General features: G+C 37.4%; 3 protein-coding genes and 1 non-coding gene across 4 annotated transcripts; 2 read left to right on the top strand and 2 right to left on the bottom strand.

Annotated features, from left to right (window-relative positions):
* The first annotated feature begins 67 nt into the window (after positions 1–67).
* LOC127803214 (uncharacterized) lies at positions 68–4799 on the top strand. Its single transcript, XM_052339291.1, has 7 exons — positions 68–234; positions 367–407; positions 2368–2425; positions 3050–3143; positions 3855–3939; positions 4017–4082; positions 4475–4799. Exons 1-7 carry the CDS (start codon positions 105–107, stop codon positions 4580–4582), a joined length of 582 nt encoding a protein of 193 aa, XP_052195251.1. The 5' UTR covers positions 68–104; the 3' UTR covers positions 4583–4799.
* Positions 4800–5306: 507 nt separating this feature from the next.
* On the top strand, positions 5307–5387 carry TRNAL-AAG (transfer RNA leucine (anticodon AAG)). Its single transcript has one exon. It is a non-coding gene; the product is annotated as a tRNA-Leu (tRNA).
* Positions 5388–6949: 1562 nt separating this feature from the next.
* LOC127803828 (protein transport protein Sec61 subunit gamma) lies at positions 6950–10524 on the bottom strand. The gene is made up of 3 exons (XM_052340367.1): positions 10339–10524; positions 10063–10179; positions 6950–7189 (listed from the first exon to the last, which is right to left on the bottom strand). Exons 1-2 carry the CDS (start codon positions 10430–10432, stop codon positions 10064–10066), a joined length of 210 nt encoding a protein of 69 aa, XP_052196327.1. The 5' UTR covers positions 10433–10524; the 3' UTR covers positions 6950–7189; position 10063.
* A 795-nt stretch (positions 10525–11319) lies between these two features.
* LOC127803827 (uncharacterized) lies at positions 11320–22348 on the bottom strand. Its single transcript, XM_052340366.1, has 4 exons — positions 22039–22348; positions 19268–19332; positions 12217–12415; positions 11320–11815 (listed from the first exon to the last, which is right to left on the bottom strand). Exons 1-4 carry the CDS (start codon positions 22159–22161, stop codon positions 11459–11461), a joined length of 744 nt encoding a protein of 247 aa, XP_052196326.1. The 5' UTR covers positions 22162–22348; the 3' UTR covers positions 11320–11458.
* Positions 22349–23062: the final 714 nt, after the last annotated feature.

The raw sequence follows: 23062 nt of genomic DNA, 5'->3' as shown, positions 1-23062 counted from the left end.
AAAAATTACAATAGTAAAAATATAGATTTGATATATGAATATTAAAACCGAGTGTTTTAAGTACATTTTCGTTTTGTTTTGGGGGCAGCGAAGGCCTCTGAGAAATGGCAGGGGCAGGCTCCCAGAGCGAGAGCCAGAGCGAGAGCGCCACGGGGTATCAGAGCTCGGGAATGCTGTCGAGGGACCAATTGCTGCATCTCTTCCGTCGTTTCTCTTTCCTCACCTCTCAACCTGGTCTATACTGCTTCCCGCTTTCTACCCTCTCTTTCCTTTTTCCCCAATTCCCTTCTCTCCTGCCTTTTCTCCTTTTCTGATTTCATCATTTTATTCTTCTGATTCGTTCACTTCTTTTCGGTTTACCAATAGAGGTGAAGAAACGGATTGCAGACGCTGTGGATGACAAACAGGTAATTCTTCTCTTTCACTCAACTATTTGCTCTCCGGTTTTTGATTAATTAACCTAAATTGGATTTCTTTTCCCTGATTTAACGAGTAACTCCTCGGTCTGACATATTTGTGGTGGTGTGGTATACTACGATTTCTAGATTTTGAAACTGTGAGTTAAGGCAAATTGTATTGATACATGGAACCATCCGAGTTTCGTTTATTGTAAACAGTGGCGGAATGTTTAAGTTTGTTTAACTCTTGTTTATAACTGTTGTTTCTTTTTTGTGACATTATGAATTTCTGATGGTATATGAAGCAAATAGTACTGAACATGCAGTCCTGGTCATTGTTCTTTGCATATATATTCTGCCGACGGCATTTAGTTTTATCTAGGTATTCTACACGCTTAAATATTATCATGTTTTCCTCGTATCTTTTCAATCAACTACTTTAAGTAGCTACTTAAAGTAGCACTGGATGCCTGAAAGTTTTACCAGCCTCTTGATTCTGACATGTTTAGCCCTCTGAAGGGAAGTTGTCTTTGAATTATAAAGGAGTTCCATGGAGAAAACTTGCTTTTTCTTTCTCTGGCAATCCATCCTACTTGGTTAGATGTTAATAAGAACAGGATTTCTGTAGCCATATGTAACAATCGGGAGCACTGGAATTCTCGGATGTTTACCAATTTACTACCACACACACACACACGGATTCTCATGCAACAGAAGTTAACAAGAACAGAATTGAAATAAGGAGAGAATATGCAAACCACAAGATGAACACAGAGATTTTTATCCTGGTTCAGATCGCAATTGTGATCCTACGTCCAGCCTCAGTCCCGAGAGCAAAATCCACTAGAAATCTTGAAGAATCAGTACAAGAAACCCATACACAAGTACAGCCGCTTTAGGAGATTACAAAGACTATCTTGCTATAGCTTTCCTCTCACTTTACAGCACTCCCTCATATAGACAGAATGAATGATCGTCTTAAACGACTGCCCCCTATGCCTTCTATTTATAGAAGACTAGGGCGAGTATTACAAGGTTTTAAAACTAGACGGCACAAAATCTAATATACCCCTCATACATACAACATAAGATAGACTCCATCTAACTTAGTTTTTCTGCCGCTTGGATTATCCTTCATTTTCTTCGGATTTCTTCTAGATCTTCTAAGCCTTACTCAATGCAAAACATAGCACCATACAATTTGGAATTGCTGTTCATGGCTGTCCATGGCCTAAGATATCTTTGGGCTACAACCACACGTTGCTTTGTATTTGTCAACTTTTCCTGGTTCTATGCAACATCTTGATTCAAGATGATGGTCCTCTCCTCAACGTTTAAGATGTTTTTTCAGACGTAAGTCTGAAATTTGTATTTTATAGGTTTTGAACTTAAAACACCTTCCAAAATAAATACATCAAGAAACCATAAGAAACTGGAGAGGTCTTGTTATATGGCTGCTGAAGCAGTCTGAGACTCTGAGTGGAGCATGTTTCTGCCTTAGGAGAAGTGTCTTCATTGTGTAGTTTACTTCTAACATTGCAGCTTTGTCTCCTGAATTACATGAAACATCAGATGGTGGCCCATACATACCCAGAAAATGATTTTACCATATGTTTCTAACATTTCATATCTTAGCTAGGTTTCTCTTGCTGTCTTGTTTCTCCTTTTGAGTGACTTTATGACAATTTTTAGCAGACTCTCTCTCTCTCTCTCTCTCAAGTGGTTTTATAAATGTTGACCAAATGCTATATCATTGAGCATTCTATGTAATTCAGAAATAGTAATTTGGAACATCAATATTCAATACACCTTAACTCGTATTGAAATTTACCTTCTGTATGATGACTGTTTCTCTGTGAGGTGGTGCTTTCATTACCAGATTAGTACTATCTGTTTGGTTGATTTTGCGAGTAATATTGTGTTCTGCTGTTTATTCCTTTCTCTCTGACAATTCAGTTATATTATGCAGGAACCAGTTGCTGTAACCACAGCAATCCAGGAAGAGATCTTTTTGGAGATGGGTGTTGGTAAGTCTGTCTTACTTACATGGTAGGCATTTTAACTTGTTATTTTTTGTTTAAAAGCTCCATATTTTTCTCTTTTCTCTCTCTCTTTTTTTTTTTTTTGCATGTGCTCTAATTTGCATGCAACTGGAGGCAGACTGCACCTTTTCTTCAACTTTTGCACAGAGTTCAGTAACTTTTGTTTCTTCAGTTCTTCCAATATCTATTCCCAAACTCCCAGTATTTCTCATAGCAAAAGTCACTGCCGCTAAATATTATGTTTTGCATTTGAATTGACATTCACTTGGACTGACTCTCTTTTCAAGTTTTGATTTGTGAATATTGTGTTACTTTGGCTCATTTGAAGTGCTCCAACTGGCCATTATTTCATTTGCATATTTTCCTGGGTACAGCTTGTCACACATTACTGTTTCCTACCTTTTCTGCACCTGTAATTTTACTGAAAATGGTTGTGAAGCTTGTATTTAAGTGAATTCAGAAAAAAGAAAAGAACTAGATTTTAGAATGGCATACATATGATGTATTTAACATTGGATGACATTGTAGAATAATTGGCCTCCCTACTGTTTATCCAAGGGATATGAAAGTGCACATGTTTACTGCAAAAATTGTTTCCCTCTATTGCAGATCCGAGATTTGGTCTAGCTTGCTTGGGAAAGGTGAATCTGGCTTATGAGAATGATAGGGATTTGATGATTCGTTTTTATAAATTTGTTGTGGCGTAAGTTCTCTCTCTCTCTCTCTCTCTATATATATATATATATATATGCATATTGGTAAAAATGCGTTAATGAGTATGTACATATCTGTGGGTGTGCAAGTGCCTATGTACACCTATAATTGTCATGCGGATGTTGATCGTTTGCGTCTATGTGCTGGGTATGGGTGATTCAATGCTTCTATTGCTTCATCTTGCACTTGTTGACCCAAGTTGCTGGACATGCTGTCCAAATTGCAGCTTTCTTAAAACAACTTTCTTCTTATTCACTTCTGTGTTGAAAAGATTGTAGCGTGGACTGTTTGCATGCCTGAGCATGTTAATGACACCCCCCTTTGTGTTTGGTTCATGGAGGGCACTAATCATTTCTTCATATTTTTTCTTTCTTTCTTTATTCTTTAAGTTGTACGTGCCATGTCCACTGTGCTGAAGCTCATTAATGAACTGCATGCTGTCCAAAGTCTACTCTCTTTTTGTTTGAGGGGGTTCCACTTCCCTGTGTTATTGCTGAAGTTACACTTACCTTGATTTTAGTTTCACTTTCTTTTTTTAACAACTTCACAATAAGTTCCACTCACATAATGTGCTTTGCGCATGACATATGGTCTCCTATCATTTGTCTTCTGGCTTCCCTTGGCAACATTTAATTGGTCAATATTTCTGAAGTCAGTTTTGTATACAGAAGTTGCTAATGTCTAAGGATATAATTGACAGAGAAGAGATGGCTTGTGAGGAAGCTGAGCTTGGACCAGAAAAATATGATGAAAAAATGCAAATGCAGCATAAATTACAAGAACAGGTAGAAATTGTTTGTTTTTGTTTAGGAAATCGGCTGGATGTCACTGTTTTAGAATGACTGAATCAATCATTTTTCAGCAACTGGAGATGCTAAAGCACATGCGCAAGTTTCACATGGATGACCAGTCTGCCATCCTTGAAAAGGTACTTACCCATTTATGCCTACTTCGTGGCCCCACGAGATCTTGATAGGGACCTGGTAGTATGGACTCTGGATTTCTATCTTCTTTTCTTAAGATGTTCTGTGGTTTTATAGGAAGCAGCATATAGTGTTTCTGACCTTTTGCATGGTTGAGAGGAGTTAAGTAGGGACACTGAAGAGGACAGCTCCTTTTGATTCCATTTTAAGCTGGATCATTTAGAATTTTTTGTTTTTCTTTGGAGGGGGGGGCGGCGCTCAAACAGAGCTTCGTCTGTTGAAATGTTTTAATTTCAATTTGGCTTAACCTGTCCCTTCCCCCCCTGATGTTGAGAAGTTGAGCTCATATACGTGCAGAGTGTCTGTGCCCTTTTAACATAGTTGTCTGTTTTAACAGTTGCACGAGCGCATGGAAGAAACCGACTTTGACATTGAGGCATCAATCTTATCAGTAGAAGAGATACAGGATATAGTTGGAAGGAGGAGAACGACAGTATATAGGTGAAGGTAGTTTGGTTCTATTTTTCACATTCCCCTTTCTATTCTCCTAATTTCGCGCGTCTGTTGTTGTAGTACAGTTCTATGTCCTTTTGGAAACCTTAACTGGGTTAGTTGAAAGAACATAAGATTGAGATGAATGTTTGTCCATTATCACATTGTTTGTATTGAGGGGTCTGGACAGAAAGACATTTTACCACATTATAGCTTCTTGTTTTTCGTTTCCTCTCTGTGCTTTATTTGGTGTAGTGGGCAAAACCAATGAGATTCGAGGGTTTAATTTGGAAACTCCGCTTCTGGGAATTCATGGTGCTGTGGAGTTATTCTTGTCACCAATCCAGTAAAGAAACTGGACAGGCGGTTGAAAGATAAAAACAGTGCCAAAAACAGAAACAATTGAACTTAAGAGAGGTTAATGGACGAGGACGTGGGACTCGTTTCTTGAAATTCACTCGACTAAAAGTTCATTCGTTCTTGAAATCCTTGGCAGCCTATTGCAAGGACCTTTGACGGGATTAATAAAATCTAAATTGGGCTTCCCCCTTCCTCCTCCTCCTGCATCTTCTCCTTTTGTGAAGTACAATTAACATGATGAGGAAGAAAATTTAATAGATGTACATTTAGCAGCAAGTCTAGCTTAAATCTATATTTGAAAAATGCTCAGTGGTTCATAGTTACATTCTTGTGATGCCTAAATACTATAATTGCTAACAAGAAATCTGAACGTGTAGGTGGAGATGGCCGAGTTGGTCTAAGGCGCCAGATTAAGGTTCTGGTCCGAAAGGGCGTGGGTTCAAATCCCACTCTCCACAATTTATTTCTCTTTTCTTTTTTGGTTCCCTGTGGGCCGCTCTTAATAACTTACCACAAACTCAGGCCCATTACAAGTAATATTGGGGGCCTGTTCTTGGAGTTAAAGAGGTAGATCTTTTCCTTTTTCGTTAGGTTTGGAGGTGGCATTATTGTTTGGTGAAGTCTCCTATGGGGTAATGTAAATTTGATTACAAGTATGTGATTGATAAGTATTTAAATTAAGTTAAAATAGTAAAATGATTATAAAATATCAAAAGTGATACGTAATATTATTATTATTTTTTTAAAAAAAGTAAAATTGTAATTTAATAAAAATTACACGCCCTTGAAGACATCAAGATGTAACCTCACAAAAATAGTTAAGGTTGCATTTGCAGTCCTTAATTCATGTTGAGACAACTGGGTCTGGGGTGTTACCAAACACCTCAGCTGTTGCGATGCAATGCCTCTCAAGTGCAAAAACACTCACTCCACACTAACAATAATGCGAAGCCAAAAAGACGCTTCTTCCATGTGTGCCAGCCAACTGATGAACATGTCCGTCACTTCAAGTTCACAAATTTTAAAAATAGAGTCAAAAGGCATAAATGCGCAACTGCATTTTAATAATTTTTTTTTGTGACATTTCAAAACTTTCAAATCGTTCTATTACACACATTTACTTCAAAAAAGACTATTAAATATATTTTAATTTGTATAAAATTAAATTCACTTTTATACTTTTATCAAAAATATCTCGTGACAGTTGAACTTATTTAAAAAGTGTTTAATAATTTTACTTATTATTTTTTTTTTTAAAAAAATTCAAGATATCATAGGATATTTTTTTTTGGTAAAGTACAAATTAAAAATAATTTAATAATTTAATTTTTTTGAAATAAGGATGTCTAATAAAACATTTTGAAAGTTTAAGATATTACAGGACTTCTTTTTACTAAAGTACAAGAATGTATTTAATAAAGGTAATTTAATAATTTTTCTTTTTTAAAGTAGAAATATCTAATAAAATATTTTGAAAGTTTTGAGATATTACAGGACTTTTTTTTTTTTTTACTAAAGTACAAAAATACATTTATGCATTCACCCTTAAGAATAATTGAAAAGGCATTGACTTTAATATTATTTTATACATAGATGTTATATCTATTTAACAAAAATGGGTAGTTAAATATTCAATTGTTATCATCAGCAGCTCATAAAGTAACAGAACTGGAAATAATCATGGTAGATCACAGAACTAGCAACTTAATTTCGGGTACCAAGACTAGTTGAATATTTTCATCTCATTCTGCTGAAACCATCACCAAGCCTCTGCCCGGGCCTTGTCCACGGAGAGAACAGAGATGCCCTCAGGCCTCAGGTATAGAATAAAATATTCCATATAATTGTTATATTACATCTGTAAATTATTTCTAAAAAATCATCTCAAAAATTTCAATTATATATATATATATATACACATATATTACTAATTCCAGACTTCCTCCAGAATTTTCAACTCTCTGAATGGCAAGTGCAAAGACAAGAAACAAAATAAGCCCGAAAAGCTGGATCCAAGCAGTTTAGATCAGCTCAACAAAAGAGACGAATTCTGTTTAAAAGGTCATACCGGCGTGAGTATCAATAGAATCAGCTCAGAGAACAAAAGTTTAAAAATAAGGGCGTGCAGGCTAAAACAAACTACGTTTAAAACGATCATTGAAATTAGTTGTTCATAGGTAATGACATATTTGGAAGAAGATCCTGCATTAGTTTAAATCATTGCCGCCGTGCTTGTGCCTAACCACCACCTAAATCCAACCTGTAGATTTTAAAAAGAAATCAGTAGATCAAAGAAAACCAGCAAACTTTTGAACAAATCAAGAAAAAATGATAACAAATAAAAAATAATCAAGAGTAATGAAAAATAATTTTTAACCTGCATAAACCAGCAATAATAATAACAAATTAAAAAATGAAATAGGAATGTCACCTTGGGTAGGTGGATAGGAAATGAAAGTCTGGTTTTTCGTGCAGCCATACATATCCATTCGACAGAATAGGGAAACTACTACTAAAGTAGGGATATAGACAACCTGGGCTGAAAGTATGGTTTTTCGTGCAGCCATACATATCCATTCGACAGAATAGGGAACTACTACTAAAGTAGGGATATAGACAACCTGGGCTGAAAGTATGGTTTTTCGTGCAGCTATACATATCCATTCGACAGAATAGGGAACTACTACTAAAGTAGGGATATAGACAACCTTGGCTGAATGTAACCTTGTTTGTACACATTTCAAGCCACCTAATGCTAACAAGACCATCAAACTAAGTTTCTCAGATACTTATGTAGTTCTAAACGCGTTTCTTAACTTATTCAGCAAATTCAATCATGCTTTAACATTAACGATCTCCAAATTCTGCCTAGGTTTATCTTGATTTTAGCTCATGGTCTCAAACAAAAATTTCACTGAGCCAAATCTAGTTAAAGCACAAGTAGCTTGATTTAATCAATCGACATGTTCACACAAATACAGTCCTCCAAAAACATATATATCATTTCTTTGGGATCTGGCAGGATTTTGCAAATTGGCCTTTTAATCTAAAGGATATACAGGATTTACCTACCTTAACACAAATATCTTTTAGAAAGGAACAAAAATACAAGATATTAAACAAAAAACAATTGGGTAGAAAGTAAAAGCTAAATCTCCTTTCCATATTGAAAAGCACAAGCTATCCCTTTGGCAATGACGGAGTATCGTAATCACATTGATGATCATCATTGTGAATTTTTCTAACAACATTATACTTTCCCTTCCAAAATAGCAAAATTTTGAAATCAAATGTAAATCACTAACCTAGGTAAACCCAAGAAACACAAAAACATACCTCCAGCAAAAAGCAGTTAAAGGTCATAAACACAAAATAGAGCCAATACAACAAAGAAGAATTACATTTATTTGAACAATTATTTCTATACCCTTGGGTCCTGACAATAACGGGGTAAATCTAAAAGGGTATTCACACACTAAACACTAATAAGCTTCAATTAGGCTTTGAGTTGACACGAAACAGGTTGGCAAGAAGCTAAAAACAGTATCCGCCTAGTAGAGCACATTCAACCTCAGAGACCTGATAACCAGACTGATCTAACCAATTCAGTTTGCCCGTTCAATTCTAATAGCAGAATAGGCCCTCATTCCAAGTTTCTGAAAAATTCATAATCAGTATTCAGTTCCTATTGTTTTTACCCAAACCAACCTACAAAGTGACCCACTAAACATTTCGAAATTGTTCAAAAACCGTTTGATATAAAGCAAATATGCAAAAACTTGCCAACAGAAAATGATGCACACTCAGCATATAATGTTCTGAAGTCATCTGGTTTGATTGATATGGAAAACTTCAACTGAATCAATGAAAAACAAAGCTGTAAGACAAAGCAAACTACTTTTTTCTTAGCTCGCTACTAACCTTTTACAAAGCAATGCCAAATAGATGACCATAGTATAAAATCTTTTGTCAAAATTGTATTTGTATAACTGGCCAGTTCATCAGTTACTGGCTGATATTATGGTTACAACTGGATTGGTCCATCAACTGGTTCCTGGTTTTTTGGTTGAACCAGCTAGTCTGATACAATTCACTCTCACACGCAGTGCCTTCTCGATTTCTTGCCCTCACTGTCTCACTGTGTCTCTTGCTGCATTCAACCAAATCGATCTCTATTTTTTATATGGATCAGAGACCTCTCTGATAAGTCTCTCAGACCAGGAACCAAGCTTTTTATTTTTTATTTTTGAACACTGTTGTAAAATACATATGCATTTATAAAACAAGCACTGTTATAAATGATTTGATTGTATAAAAATACAACTCATTGTGTTGAATTTATATGTTTCAAAACTTTGAATGTCTAGGAAAGTCAAAATGGGGATTTAGACGAGTTGTTATGTTGATTTGAATACATTATTATATTTTAAGTCATGTTAAATTGTCCATTAGGATATGTTCTTAATAGTAGGCATAGTTCTTTTTTTCCTTAGGTAATAGACATAGTTTTTATACTTCTACAATGCCATCTTTTAAATTTTATTGAAATTTTTGATATATTTATATGATATGAGTTATAGGAGCCTTCCAGAAGGTACAATCAAAGATAGAAATAAATAGCGAGTTAAACATTATATAATTGACCCCACCTAATGAGAATGAGCCTTGTTATGTTATTCATATTTTTTATAGTATATATTATTATTAGTATATAAGGATATATCCGAAATAGTACCCCAGTATTGTATCATATCACCATAAAATCAGTACCTTGTCTGATACGGTATTGACAACTATACAGTGAACACCATAGGTTTAAAGGACCAGGGTACATACTCTTGATAAGAGAACGCCAAATATGAAACTACATTCAGATATGCAGTTTACTTGCTAAAGGGAAATTAAACAGAAAAATTCAGAATTTGAACAGAAAATTCTTGCTAAGAGAAATAGTTGCCCAAGGAATTTAAATTGAACTACAAACTCAAAATAAAAGAAAAAATCCAGTTCATTGTGCATAATTCGTTCACCAAAAGAAAAAACTACGATAACGGGAGAACTTGACTGAAGCTAGCTCCAACTCCATATCGAACGCTAAAGCCAATAAGTGAATAACATAGAGGATCTGATTACCTCAACCAGATCCAACTATGATGTTGTTGATGGGGATGAAAATCAACTTGACGAAAAAGCCCACGAATCCCATCACGACGAAACCAATCGCTGTACGGACAGCAACTTTGGTGAATTCTGTACAAAAACAAGAAAAAGCAAGCCAGATCGGATTAGATCCATCAACATGAACTAGGAAACTGCTCATGCTAAATGAACACCATCGGATTGGATACAATGATCGACATCAAAACCCTAAAAGAGGAGAAAGGGGAGATTGATGTGTTTTGCTTTTACCTTTGCGATCGGGCTTGTGGCATCGCTTGACGAGGCGAACGCTGTCCTTCGCGAACTCTCTAAGCGGATCGAATACGGAATCCAAGGCGTCCATCTTCTGAACAGGAGAATCCGGACAACACGCACGGAGAGATCGATCTAAAAGAGAGGAAGCGAGAGAAGACGAGAACTAAAAGGATTTGACGAGAGCCCGACCCTTCCCACGCTCTTTATAGCGTCGATATTTTGATGTTGTTTGACGTAAACGCCCTGCACGTATTATTAACATTCAATTTATTTCCAATTTCCAAATCAGATTAAAATTTGACATAGTGGGTTTATTATTATTATTATTATTAAAGATAAACTATAATTTAGATCCATCATAATCCGTAATCTCATTGAGTGGGATTATTAATTATTATATTAATTCCAAATTCTTCATCACTATCTCTATCAAATAATTATATTCTTTATAAAGTTATTACTATATCTTAAAACGATGGACAAAAATAATTTTTTTTTTATATTTATTTACTAATACCACTCAAAATATGCACAAAGCATTAAGTTAAAATTATTAAATAACATGGAGCCCACAGTGTTAAAATAATTAAACAAAAAATAGCAATATATACATATTACCTTTGATCACTACAATTTAGATTTCTAACCTATTCTTATTATGATTTGGATTTATATCTTATTATTCTTACTGAATAATTGATTACAAATCTAAATCTGCTAAATAACTGAAACACATAAATATTATACCACCCTCGATGGAAGAGAACTTTGATTCTACGTCCTTGTCACGATAAGAAGAAAGCCAAAATAGACAACTTCCAAGGGAAGTATACAAAGCAGCTCAATTAAGTGGACGAAAATGATGACAAACTCACCAAAGCCGATTTTATGGACATGCTGCGGTTAACCAAATCAACCATCATACAAGGTAGTCGATATCTGTCTAACAAGTAACGCCCCCCCCCCCCCCCCCCCCCCCTCAAGCCAATATCAGCACCGTGAAAGTGCACATTGACATGGTAGAATGATGCATCTGAATGCTGCTGGATGGCTTTGGGCGTAACCTGACTTGCAAAGAGATGCCCCCAGGATTTCTTAAAGCATGCTGGCTATGCTATCTCTTCGTTTCTGCCTTTCTGTCACGCTGAACGGCTCGGGGGACAAAAGTCAAGCCGCGAGTGTGACGCCGGCCAAAGCTGACGGAGGATGGAGAATTATCCGATGTGCTCAAGTTAGAGACTGCTGAAACTAGGCCGTCAATGGTTGCTTCTTCTACTTGCATTGCACTTGAAGCCTCCTCCCTCTTGTGAACCCATTGCTTGTGTTGGTACTTCTGCCTCTGTTTCTTTGATGGGTGGGCCTTCTTAAAGAATTCAAATGAAGCAGGGAACCTATGCTTATCTACAAGATGCTGCTGTCGACTTTTGTAACTCTTCAGCTTCGTACCACAGCCTTCAACCAGGCATTCATACTATTGCATTGATTACACATACTTGATGTTAGTATTATTAGTATCTAGACAAGGACATATGAAAATGAATGTTGAACACTACTGTGGAACTTCTATTTGCTCTACTGATGATTACACCTACAATGACATGATGAGAACCACCGCAAAAATATTTCCGATGAAATGGCACCAATTACAAACAATTTTCAAAATTATATGGAACCGCAAGTATATTAAATATGATGACACACGCCATTCACGCATACAAGCATATTAATCACAAAGCATGAAATCACATCAAATATTATGGAGGAAGAACTGCCAGGAAAATCATGTGGCTGCTAGCTAAGGTCAGATGCAAAACACAGCCAACCGAGCACAGTGCAGACAATTCCCAAAAAAGATGACAGAGAACACCTTACCATTGCAAAACCACGGGCAACTTTTGCTTGAAAGAACGAATCATGTACTTCAGACACATGTATACCAAGCAGGCGAGATGTGGGGAACACTCTAGAACAAACTGAGCAAGAGGCAGTGTGCCGTGCATTGTAATGATCCTCAAAGCCATACAAAGAACTCAAGCGAGCACCACAACCAACAACAGGGCAAAATATTTCCCTGGCAAATAAATAGTCTCAGAGAAGTAAATCATTTAGCATTAAATTGGAAGCTACTGCATATAAATGAAGTGGATTGAAAAAAAAAAACAGAACCTGTTCTTTATCATTTACAAACATTTTTCTAGCACTCCACAATGCCGAAGTTTTGGTGAATGGAGCACACGGAAAAGTTCAGCATTATATACATGTATTTATATTCTGCCAAAAACATGTCTACGTAAAAGAGAGATATATTTCAACAAAATAGAATGACTTTTATGGTCTGTAACTGTAAGAATAGTATGGTATCAGTATTCATGGAATATATAGAAGTGCTAGTTTGCATAGTTTAGTTTTCTTAGCATCAATTTTCTGGAAAAACGAGCTGACTGAACTATCATCAAGATTGGATAGAATACTAAATGCTTAGAAATCATACAATATCAGTTTTGAAATTAAATTATGGATAAATTACAAAAACAAAACTAAACTTTTAGGCTTGTTACAATTCTAGAATGAACTTTTAATATTAGCAATTCACTAACCGAACTTTTAGGTTTCACATTTTATAACCAACTTTTAGTTTTGGCAGTTTACTTACCGAACTTGTAAGTTTGTTACAATCATAGAACCCATTAGGAAGCTTTAGTCTTTATAGCGAATGATGCTTGGCAGATGAGTTAAACAAAGAAAAACAAGACTATCAATATGATCAATATATCTTGAAGTATTCATCCCATGGTAGCACTTGTGGACTCAAGGAGGAAGAAGTTTCATTCCCTTTCAAAACGTAAAAAGCAAGGGAACTTCATGTTTTTTCCTCACCTAGCAGTACAAGCATAACTCAAAAGAAACTGAAGGCACAAGAAACTAGCACTTTCAGTTTATTCAGAAATGAAAAAAATGCATAACAGATTAATAACAGATTTTACTTTGACAGGGTTACCCCACTTTAATGTGATCTACTTAACACTCCCCCCACCCCGAAAAAAAAAAAAAAAAAAATTGATAGATTTTACAAGCCCCTCATATACTAAAGGTATGGCAGGCAAATGAAATGGATATTTTACAGGTTGAACTTCATAATAGAAGCTTTCTCACATCAACAATGCTGTTTATGAAAATAACAGCCTTGTACAGTCAATCTTTAAAAATAATTTCTTCAAGGTATTTGTTCCAAAAACAATAATAATAACTGCTACTGTCAACCATGGTAGGACTAAATTCTGTATTGCATAAAAAAACAAGAAAACATGACTTTGTTACAGCCCTTGGCAGAAACAATAAACCTCCCTTGACTCGGTGAGATTCAAGGGACTAATAGGGAGAATTAGGAAGGAAGAATAGAAAGAACAGTGAGAGATAAGAGAGAGAGAGGAGGGGGAGAGAATAGGATAATTCTGTATTCAGTTTTTGCATGCCTTCTCCCATGGAATGGGATGAGTGCATATAGTCGCTCGGCATGGGCGTGGATGCAGCAGATCACTCCCCCTCCAGCAGTTACAACAAACTCTTTTGTCCTATTCTCTGGCCTTACACGTGGCCCCCTTACTAACAGAATAGCTAACTGGAAATACAGCAATTACAATAAAGAAAATACAGTCTAGCATAGCAAGGAACAATAAGAGACTGAGCAGAAAAAAAATTAAAATAGCCAAATAGTCTGGGCCATGACAATTTCTCCTCCCTTATAAATGTTTCTTGTCATCGAGAAATGCTGAGGAGACTCACAGCCCTTGGAAAACGTTGGGGTAGGCTTGGCAAATACTCCCAAGTGTTGTCCTTCCTATCTCGGTGCTCCCATTTCACCAATACTTGGATGAGGGGAACCCCTTGATTGTATACCACTCTCCTGTCCACGATGGCTTCTGGCTCCATCTGGATTTCCTTCTCCTTAGGCAGTGTAGGTAGAGTTGGATTGACTGGCTCAACTTCAGTTGATCTCTTTAAAAGGGACACATGGAAAACTAGATGTATGTGGGTGCCTTTAGGTAACTTGAGTTTGTAGGCCACTTTATCTATTTTATCTGTTATGTTGAACGGACCAAATACTTGGGGCTTAACTTGGATATTGGTCCCTGACTGATGGCCTTCAAGTGTGGGCATCTTAACCTTAGATACACCTTTTCTCCCACCTCCAATTCACGGTCACTCATTTTTTTGTCTGCTTGTTGCTTCATTCGATTCTGAGCAGAGGCCAATTCCTATTTTAATTGTTGCAAGATTACCCTTCTTTGCTGTAGATACTCTCCCATTGACATTTCTATAGCGTGCCCTCCTATGCCAGGTAACAGTGGTGGTTTGTATCCATACAACACCTCAAATGGGGACATTTTTAGAAATGTGTGATAAGTAAAGTTATACCACCATTGTGCCAAGGCCAACCAATGATGCCAATTCTTGGGTTGCTGGATACACATATACTGTAAGTAGGTTTCCAACACCTGATTAACCCTCTCGGTTTGCTCATCCGTTTGAAGGTGATATGTTGTTGACATGTTGAACTTAACTCTCATGGATCCCATAAGCTCTTGCCAAAAATGACTTGTAAACATCTTGTCACGGTTTGATATAATGGTCCCGGGCACCCCATACTGTGACACCACTTTGTCCATAAATACCCTTGCTATTTCCTTGGCTGTATAAGGGTGGACCAACCCTATAAACTAAGCAAATTTTGTGAACCTGTCTGCCACCACCATAATGTTGTCCCTCCCTTCTGATTTTGGAAGACCCCTCGATAAAATCCATGGACACACTAATCCAAGCTTGATTAGGTATGGGTAGGGGTTGTAGGAGCCCGGGGAAAGCCACATTCTCCAGTTTACATCTCTTGCATATATCACATGCTAGCACGAAGCTCCTTACATCCATTTTCATTTTGGACCAATAGAGTAATTGTTTAACTCTGAGGTAGGTATTTTGGATTCTAGAATGTCCTCCCACTGGTGATTCATGAAAGGACTATAGGACTTTTTGCCTAAGGTCTCCTTCACCCCCCATGACAATCTTGCCCTTGAACCTCAACATCCCTTCCGTTAGGGTGTAATCTCTAGCCCCCTTAGGTTCCATCACTAACCTTTCCATTAGCTCCTTTATCTGATCATTGTTGGCATAGCTCTCAATAACTTCTTAACACCACTCCGGCACCACCGTTGTGACGACTGCCACACTGCCCTCCTCTTGACACCTCGATAATGCATCAACAGCTACATTTTCTTTGCCTCACCTATATTGTATTGAGTAATCAAGTCCCATTAACTTGGTCATTCCCCTCTTTTGCAATTGAGTCTGTAATTTCTGTTGCAGTAAAAATTTGAGACTTTCATGATCTATTTTAATAATAAATTTCCCTCCTTCTAAGTAATGCCACCACTTGTCCACAGCCATTAACACGGTTAGGAACTCCTTCTCATAAATACTCAATCCCAAGTGCCTTATGCTTAAGGCCTGGCTCAAGAATGCCAGTGGCCTCCTTTTCTGCACTAGGACTGCCCCTATACCCACTCCACAAGCATCAGTCTCCAATACAAAGGGTTCATTAAAGTCGGGCAATCCTAAAGTTGGCATTGCACTCATTGCTTCTTTAAGCTTTTGAAAGGCTTTTTCAGCTTCCTCCCCTTATTTGAAGTTTCCCTTCTTCAAGAGATTAGTTAGTGGTTTGCTTATGACTCCATATCCCTTAACAAATCTTCTATAGTAGTCGGTTAGGCCAAGGAATCCCCTCAAAGCCTTTAAGGTTGTGGGTTTGGGCCACTTGACCATGGCTTCCACTTTCTTCGAATCCATTCTAACTCCCTCCCCATATATTATGTGGCCCAAATATTCCACCTGATCTTGCCCAAAGGAATACTTAGACCTTTTGATGAAAAACTGGTTAGATTTGAGGACTTCTAGGGTGGTTCTCAAATGGGATAAATGTTGTTCTAAGTTTGGGCTATAAACAAGAATATCATCAACGAATACTAGTATGAACTTTATCAAATATGGCTCAAAAACTCGATTCATAAGAGATTGGAAGGTGGCTGGGGCATTGGTAAGCCCAAAGGGCATCACCAAAAATTCAAAGTATCCATCATGGGTTCTAAAAGTAGTTTTATGGACATCTTCAGGTTTCATTTTGATTTGGTGGTAGCCTGATCTAAGGTCTACCTTGGAAAAAATGGTGGCATTATGTAGCTCATCCATTAGATCTTCTACAAATGGGATAGGGAATTTATCTTTTATAGTCTGGGCATTTAATTGCCGGTAGTCTACACAAAAATGCCAAGAACCATCTTTCTTTTTTACTAAAAGGATTGGTGAGGCGAAAGGGTTGTGGTTGAGTCTTATGAAGGATTGGTTTAACATCTCTCTGACCATTCTTTCAATTTATGTTTTTTGAGTGGGAGAGTACCGGTAGGTCCTAATGTTTACGGGTTCAAAATCGGGCTTGAGGTTAATAGAATGGTCGAGGTTGCAAGTGGGAGGTAGGGTATTAGGCTCAGCAAATAAGTCCTCAAATTCAACCAACAATTTATCAATAAGGTAGTTAGAGTGCACTTGGCCCATTTTCTCACTGTTGATTGACAAAGCTAGCTTCCCACGCATCATTTTTCCAGGCCCTTCCTCCATTGCCACAATCGAAAATAGTTGAGTCAGCTTGCTCCATTTGCTCATAATGGCTTTATGCAAGCTCTTCCCTGCTATCATCTTGCAGGTACCCGTTTCCCTTCCCCCTCGTAGGGTAATCCTTTTCCCTCCTTTTTCGAAGGACACCTCCATTAGAATAAAGTCAAAACTGATGGAGTTTACCCCTTTCATCCAGTCAACCTCTAAGACCACGTCACACCCTCCTAATTGCAACAACCTGAAGTCAGCTTCAAACTCCTCTCCTTGCATCTCCCAATTGAACTCGTGGCATGCTGAATTACTTAGCACTCTTCCCCCATTAGCTATTGTGACACTCAAGGGTTGAGTGTCCGAGAATAGGCACTTCAATCTTCTAGCAGTGCCTTCATCAAGGAAGTTGTGTGTGCTTCCGCTATCTATCAAAATCATTAGGCTCTTATCCTTCACCTTCCTTTCTACTTTGATTATTTTGTTGTTGGTCACCCCTTTTAACGCATGGAGTGAGATTTCACCGTTGTCTTCCTCTCCCGAATCATTACACTCCTCAGTTCTTTCTCCTCCTTCCTATCCCTTCTCTGAGTCGCCTTCCAATAGGAGAATCTGTCACCTATATTGATACCCAGGAAAATACTTATCCTCGCATCAACACATCTAAAACACAAGTCGGGTTGTCTCCTCTGATCATTGAATTTCCCATTTGAGTGGGGAACCCCTGGTGGCCTAGCCCGAGTTGCTCCCCACCAACTCACGGTTTGGCCCCTTCCCTCCTTGATGGGAGGTTCCCATGATCATAGCCTTATTTTACTGCCTCTGCTTCTTCATCAAGGCCTCCACTACGATCTCTTGCAGTCAAGCACTCTCCACTGTTTGTTCAACTGTTCGAGGCCTGATCATCTTAACTATAGGCCTTAGGTCATCACTTAAGCCGCTCAAGAAGTTGGATACGAAATAAGCCTCAGAAAGATAAGGCTCGTGGCTGCTCATAAGAGACCTAAGCTCCTCAAACCTCTTCAAGTATGTTTTCAATTCTCCCACATGTCTGAGTTTATTGAACTCTTCAACAATGTCCAACATGCTTCTTTCTCCAAACCTCTCACAAAGTTTCTCGGCAAACTCTCCCCAAGTGGGATGATCCCTCACACTAGTCCAACCTTGATACTAGACATCCACTACGTTGTTAAAATAAGCAACAACAAAGGCCACCATTCGAACATTCTTTCACACTTCCTCACCCACCAGCGAGGGTTATCTCCTTCGAAGATAGGAATCCCCATCCGGGGCATATGAAACCTCGGTTGTTGACGTTGGTCATGTTCTCCACAACCCCTATTCGGCATTGATCCTATCTCCTCATTCTGTTCCTCTCCTATGTTCGGGGTTTCTAGCCTACATATTGTTCTATTGTTTCGTAAGAGAGGTTCCGTTCTATCTCTAGGAGGGAATTCAGGGGGCCATACTTATCGAGTTTTGGCATGTGAACATCAGCATGAATTGTTGAAGTTGTGCGCCTAACTCCTCCCTCATTTGCGCCATCTCCTCCCGCATTTGTACTAACGTTCCATCTAGCCTTCTCTCCAACCTCGCTATAGAGCCTTCCAGCTTATGACGATCGCCATGATCGCCTCATGGTTACGACCATTTCCCAGTTCCAGCTAGTTGACCCGCCTCAGGACTTCAGTCATGGACAAACCGACTTGTTGCAACTAGGATTCCATGTTCTTCATGCGGGTTCCTTCCGCCATGACCTCCTACAATCTCAAGCCGGGACCGTGCTCTGATACCAAATTGTTATTGCCCTTGATAGAAACAATAAACCTCCCTTGATTCGGTGAGATTAAAGGGACTAATAGGGAGAATTAGGAAGGAAGAATAGAAAGAACAATGAGAGATAAGAGAGAAAAGATTGATACGAGAGAGAGAGAGTAGGGGGAGAGAATAGGATAATTCTGTATTCAGTTTTTGCATGCCTTACATATAGTCGCTAGGCATGGGCGTGGATGCAGCAGATCACTCCCCCTTCAGCGGTTACAATGAACTCTTTTGTCCTATTCTCTGGCCTTACACGTGGGCCCCTTACTTCAACAGAATAGCTAACTGGAAATACAGCAATTACAATAAAGAAAATACAGTCTAGCATAGCAAGGAAACAATAAGAGACTGAACAGAAAAAAATTTAAAATAGCTGAATGGTCTGGGCCGTGACAGACTTTTAGTAAACAACACAGTAGGAGAGAAGACCATAGCACAGAATGACTAATACCTGTTTTCCTCATCGTCCATATTTTGAAGCTGTTGCTTTTCATCCTCAGTTATTTCCAGTGTGACCTAAGCTTACAGCAGAATAAAGTTAAAAAGGAAGTTATACCTATTTTTCTAGCAAGCAAAAAGTGGTTGAGAAAGGAACAAAACAAGAACTCAATCAGAGGTTTGGCATATATGAAGGGAACTTGAGAATATAAAGTAAAAAAAAAAAAGAAAGAAAGAAAGGATAACATAAAGGAATAAGGGTATACAACATAGTTGTTAAAGGAGCAAGGTGAACTGTGGAGCAAGAGTTGTTGGAGCCTAGGTGGAAGGCTCAAGGAGCAGGTGCAATCCTTTTGTTAGTAAGGAGCACATTTAAAAAATCTATACAAAGACACTCATACATCATTATTTTCAATATATACCTATAAAGAGGAAAATGCAAACTTATAAAATCATAAATAACAAATAACCAACACTATTTAACTAAATAATGGGATGTTTTATTGTTTTCTCGAATTTCTTTTAATTTTTTCTGGTTATTACTGGTTAAATTTTAACAAGTCCATAAAAAAAAATTACATAGGAGCAAAAGGTGTGTGCCTTAGCATGAGGTGCACCATAGTGCCAAGGCGTATTCAGCTGAGCCTTGAGCCTAGACATGCCTCGGCATGTGCTAACTAAAGATTAACACAAATAAAGGAAAATTGGAAAATACAATATCAAAGTTTTCCAAATTCAAAAAGAGAACAGTTGTAGAAGTTATAAATTATTCTTGAAAGATTTAACAACAATATGGATTTAGTTGAGGGCTCAAAATGTGTGCAGTAAATATAATTCTGAATTGCTTTGCTATGGTCTGAAAACATCAATAGTATATGAGCTCACAACAAAAGGAAGATGAAGAATTACATTTAGACATGATATTGTAATCCATTAGAGGTGTTGGCTAGCTAAGTCGGTGCAGCCTCTTAGTAGTTTTACCATAAGCCTGGTAGTAGTAGTTATTTATTTATTTATTTATTGGGTGGGGGAGGTGGACAAGTGCAAATTGCATTACCCATCATGATTGGTTAAAAAAACACTATGAGCCACTAGGAGGTAATTAGCTTCATTTAATTCATTTATTTGTTGAAGTGAAGTAATAGCATACAAAGAAAGAAAAGTAGCTTGGTAATAGAAATAGATTGCCTTCAACATATGGCTGCTATTAAACACGAATATTTGGGTTTCTATATCTTTTAAATCATCCCCAAAGGGATGCATGACTCAATTATAGCAATTAGAACCAAACTGGACCCCAAGCCAATAAGGAGGTTGGTGGTTCATGGTATTTTGGTTCAACCAACATGAGGGATAGTCCTCCATGTTTGGCAAAGATACTGATTCCACCATAATACACTTAGATATGGGAATGGATTGTCAAACAGGTAGGAAGGATACTAAGAATAACAATATCTCTTTCAAGCATTTGAATAATGTTCGTAACTCCTTTTCTTAAATGAACTTTATATAGGGTCCAAAAATTCAAGGAATTGAAACAAGATTAAGCCATTTCAACTCCAATTTAGGCACAAAAGTTACAAACATTCTCCCATTTTGGACATGTTGTTTGCCTCCATACTCTGTTTTCCATTTAATATTTCTTTATTAGTTATATATGAAACATAGACCACAGATGTTATAAAGTAGTTCACCTAAATTTTATGGTAGTTTAGTAGTTAGTAAAATATTTCATGACACTAAGTACTTTAAGGCAAGCACTTGATAAATACAGAGAAGGGGTGCAGTGGAAACTTGCCCTTCATGCATAGGTAAACAAATATCCATGGGGCTAAATATGCTTGCTCAATCCATTCCTTCCACCCCCCTTCCCCCGTTATGAAAAATAAAAATGTATGCAAACAATAAACAGATATATCACACTACCAACTGGAAACCTTCAAAAAGTTAAATTTCATTCTTCGCAAAGCTCAAAGAAGGATTGAGTTACTACATATCTACCAGGGAACTGATCATTTAGAATAACTAGAGATTGAGTTTTGGAAATGTAACTGGCACAATCGGAGTAAATTAATAGAAGGGTGGGGCGATCAACATCCTTTAATTATCCACAAAAATAAAAATAAAAAAAGCAACATCAAACGCGTCATAGAAGACAAGACTTGCCAAGTAATAGACACCAAATATATGAATAAGCACATCACAGATTAACACGTTTTAGGTACTCTCTTATTTTAAATCATGCACAAACTTCAAAACCAGGAACTTGCAGCCATTATAAAAATTTTGATCAGTGCTCTGTCCTATAAAAAGCCTGAAAAGAAAAGGTTTCACATAAGTTGAGCTTTTCTCTGTTTAAATCTGAAGTTACCGCCATTTGTTCACAGCACTCGCCAGGAAAGCGGGAAAAAATCATTGTTACACAGTCGAATAGTAAGCCACGCAGATAACCAACGAGCAGTCGGAATTTTCAGTTGAATGGATAAAATTCGTGTCATCTTTAGAAGCATGATCAGATTGAAAAAAGAAAATCCTAAAGCACTGCACTTATCACTCATTTCATTAGCACACTACAGTATAACACGTTTCAAATTAAAGAATCTTGAGAAAAGATCTATCCACACAGACAGACGGATCACTTCAGCGTATGCACATGAGGTTAAATTGCCCTATCGGGAAATTTAACTCCCAACTCCACATCAAAAGCAAATTGCACGAGAGAAGAAGCGCAAATGAAGACGAATATTCAGAAAACGTCACAACGAGGAAAAGATGAGACGGAACCTGTTTGGCTAGAAGCTCTCGCTCGACATTGCCAGAAGCGAAAAAGGGAGAGTCGGGACCGAAAAGCCGACGAACTGGAATCCAGTACGGAAACCCTAAAGGGTATCGGTTCTCTACTTCCATTGCCACGCGACTGTTGTGAGAGTCTGGAACTACCAATCACGTTTGCTCTGCAGCAGAAAGGAAAGAAATATGGTTTCGATGGCGGGTTCGCTGCGGCGAAGTTTTTGGGCCCCTCAGGCGGCGGCACGACTGGGGCACGGGGCGATATGCAAGCCTACTCCATGTCCTCCGTTGCCGAATAGCTACCTTCTAAGTCAGACTGTTAATTTTATTTTTTTCTACAAAAATATATTAATATATTTTAAAAATATTATTTGAATACTTTAGTTGGCAAAATTTTAATTAAACCAAAATAATCAAATTGAACTGACAAAAATTGTCAATTTGGTTCATTTTTTTATTTAAATTCAGTTTGGTTCGATTAATTTTTTTTTTAAATTTCATTTATTTGGTTACAATTTAATTTTTTTAGTTGAAAATAACTGAATTAATCAAATTGATCAAATTTTAAAATATCATTATTTTGTGTGGTTATAAAAATGATGTCATTTTTGCTCTATGGCACATAATGAAGAATAAAATAAGAAAATAAAATAAAAAAGAAAGAAGAAAACTAAAGAAGTTTGAGTATTCAATCTGAAACCCTAACCTTTCGTCATTCGTTGTCGCCTTTGAGTCTTCAACATTTCTCTTTCTATTGCCTTCCCTTTCATCGTCAGTTGTTAATTGACAATTAACATCCTCGTTTCGTGTCACTTTTGGCCAATTCACTTTCCTTGTTTCTTATGTTTTGTCTTTTTTTTTTGCTGTCGAACTTCGACTGACGACTATTATTCCTATCTCACGTAATCTTTAGTCAATCAACCTTCCTTATATTCTACTTTTCCCTTTGTCGTCAGCTTTCAACCGACGATCATTGTCTTTGTCTCATATCAACTCAAATGGTGAAACAACTCATTCG

This window comes from Diospyros lotus, chromosome 6 (assembly GCF_014633365.1).
Source record: "Diospyros lotus cultivar Yz01 chromosome 6, ASM1463336v1, whole genome shotgun sequence".
NCBI lineage: Eukaryota > Viridiplantae > Streptophyta > Magnoliopsida > Ericales > Ebenaceae > Diospyros > Diospyros lotus.
Note: the sequence above shows the minus strand (reverse complement) of the source record. Positions and strands in the feature narration are given on the sequence as shown.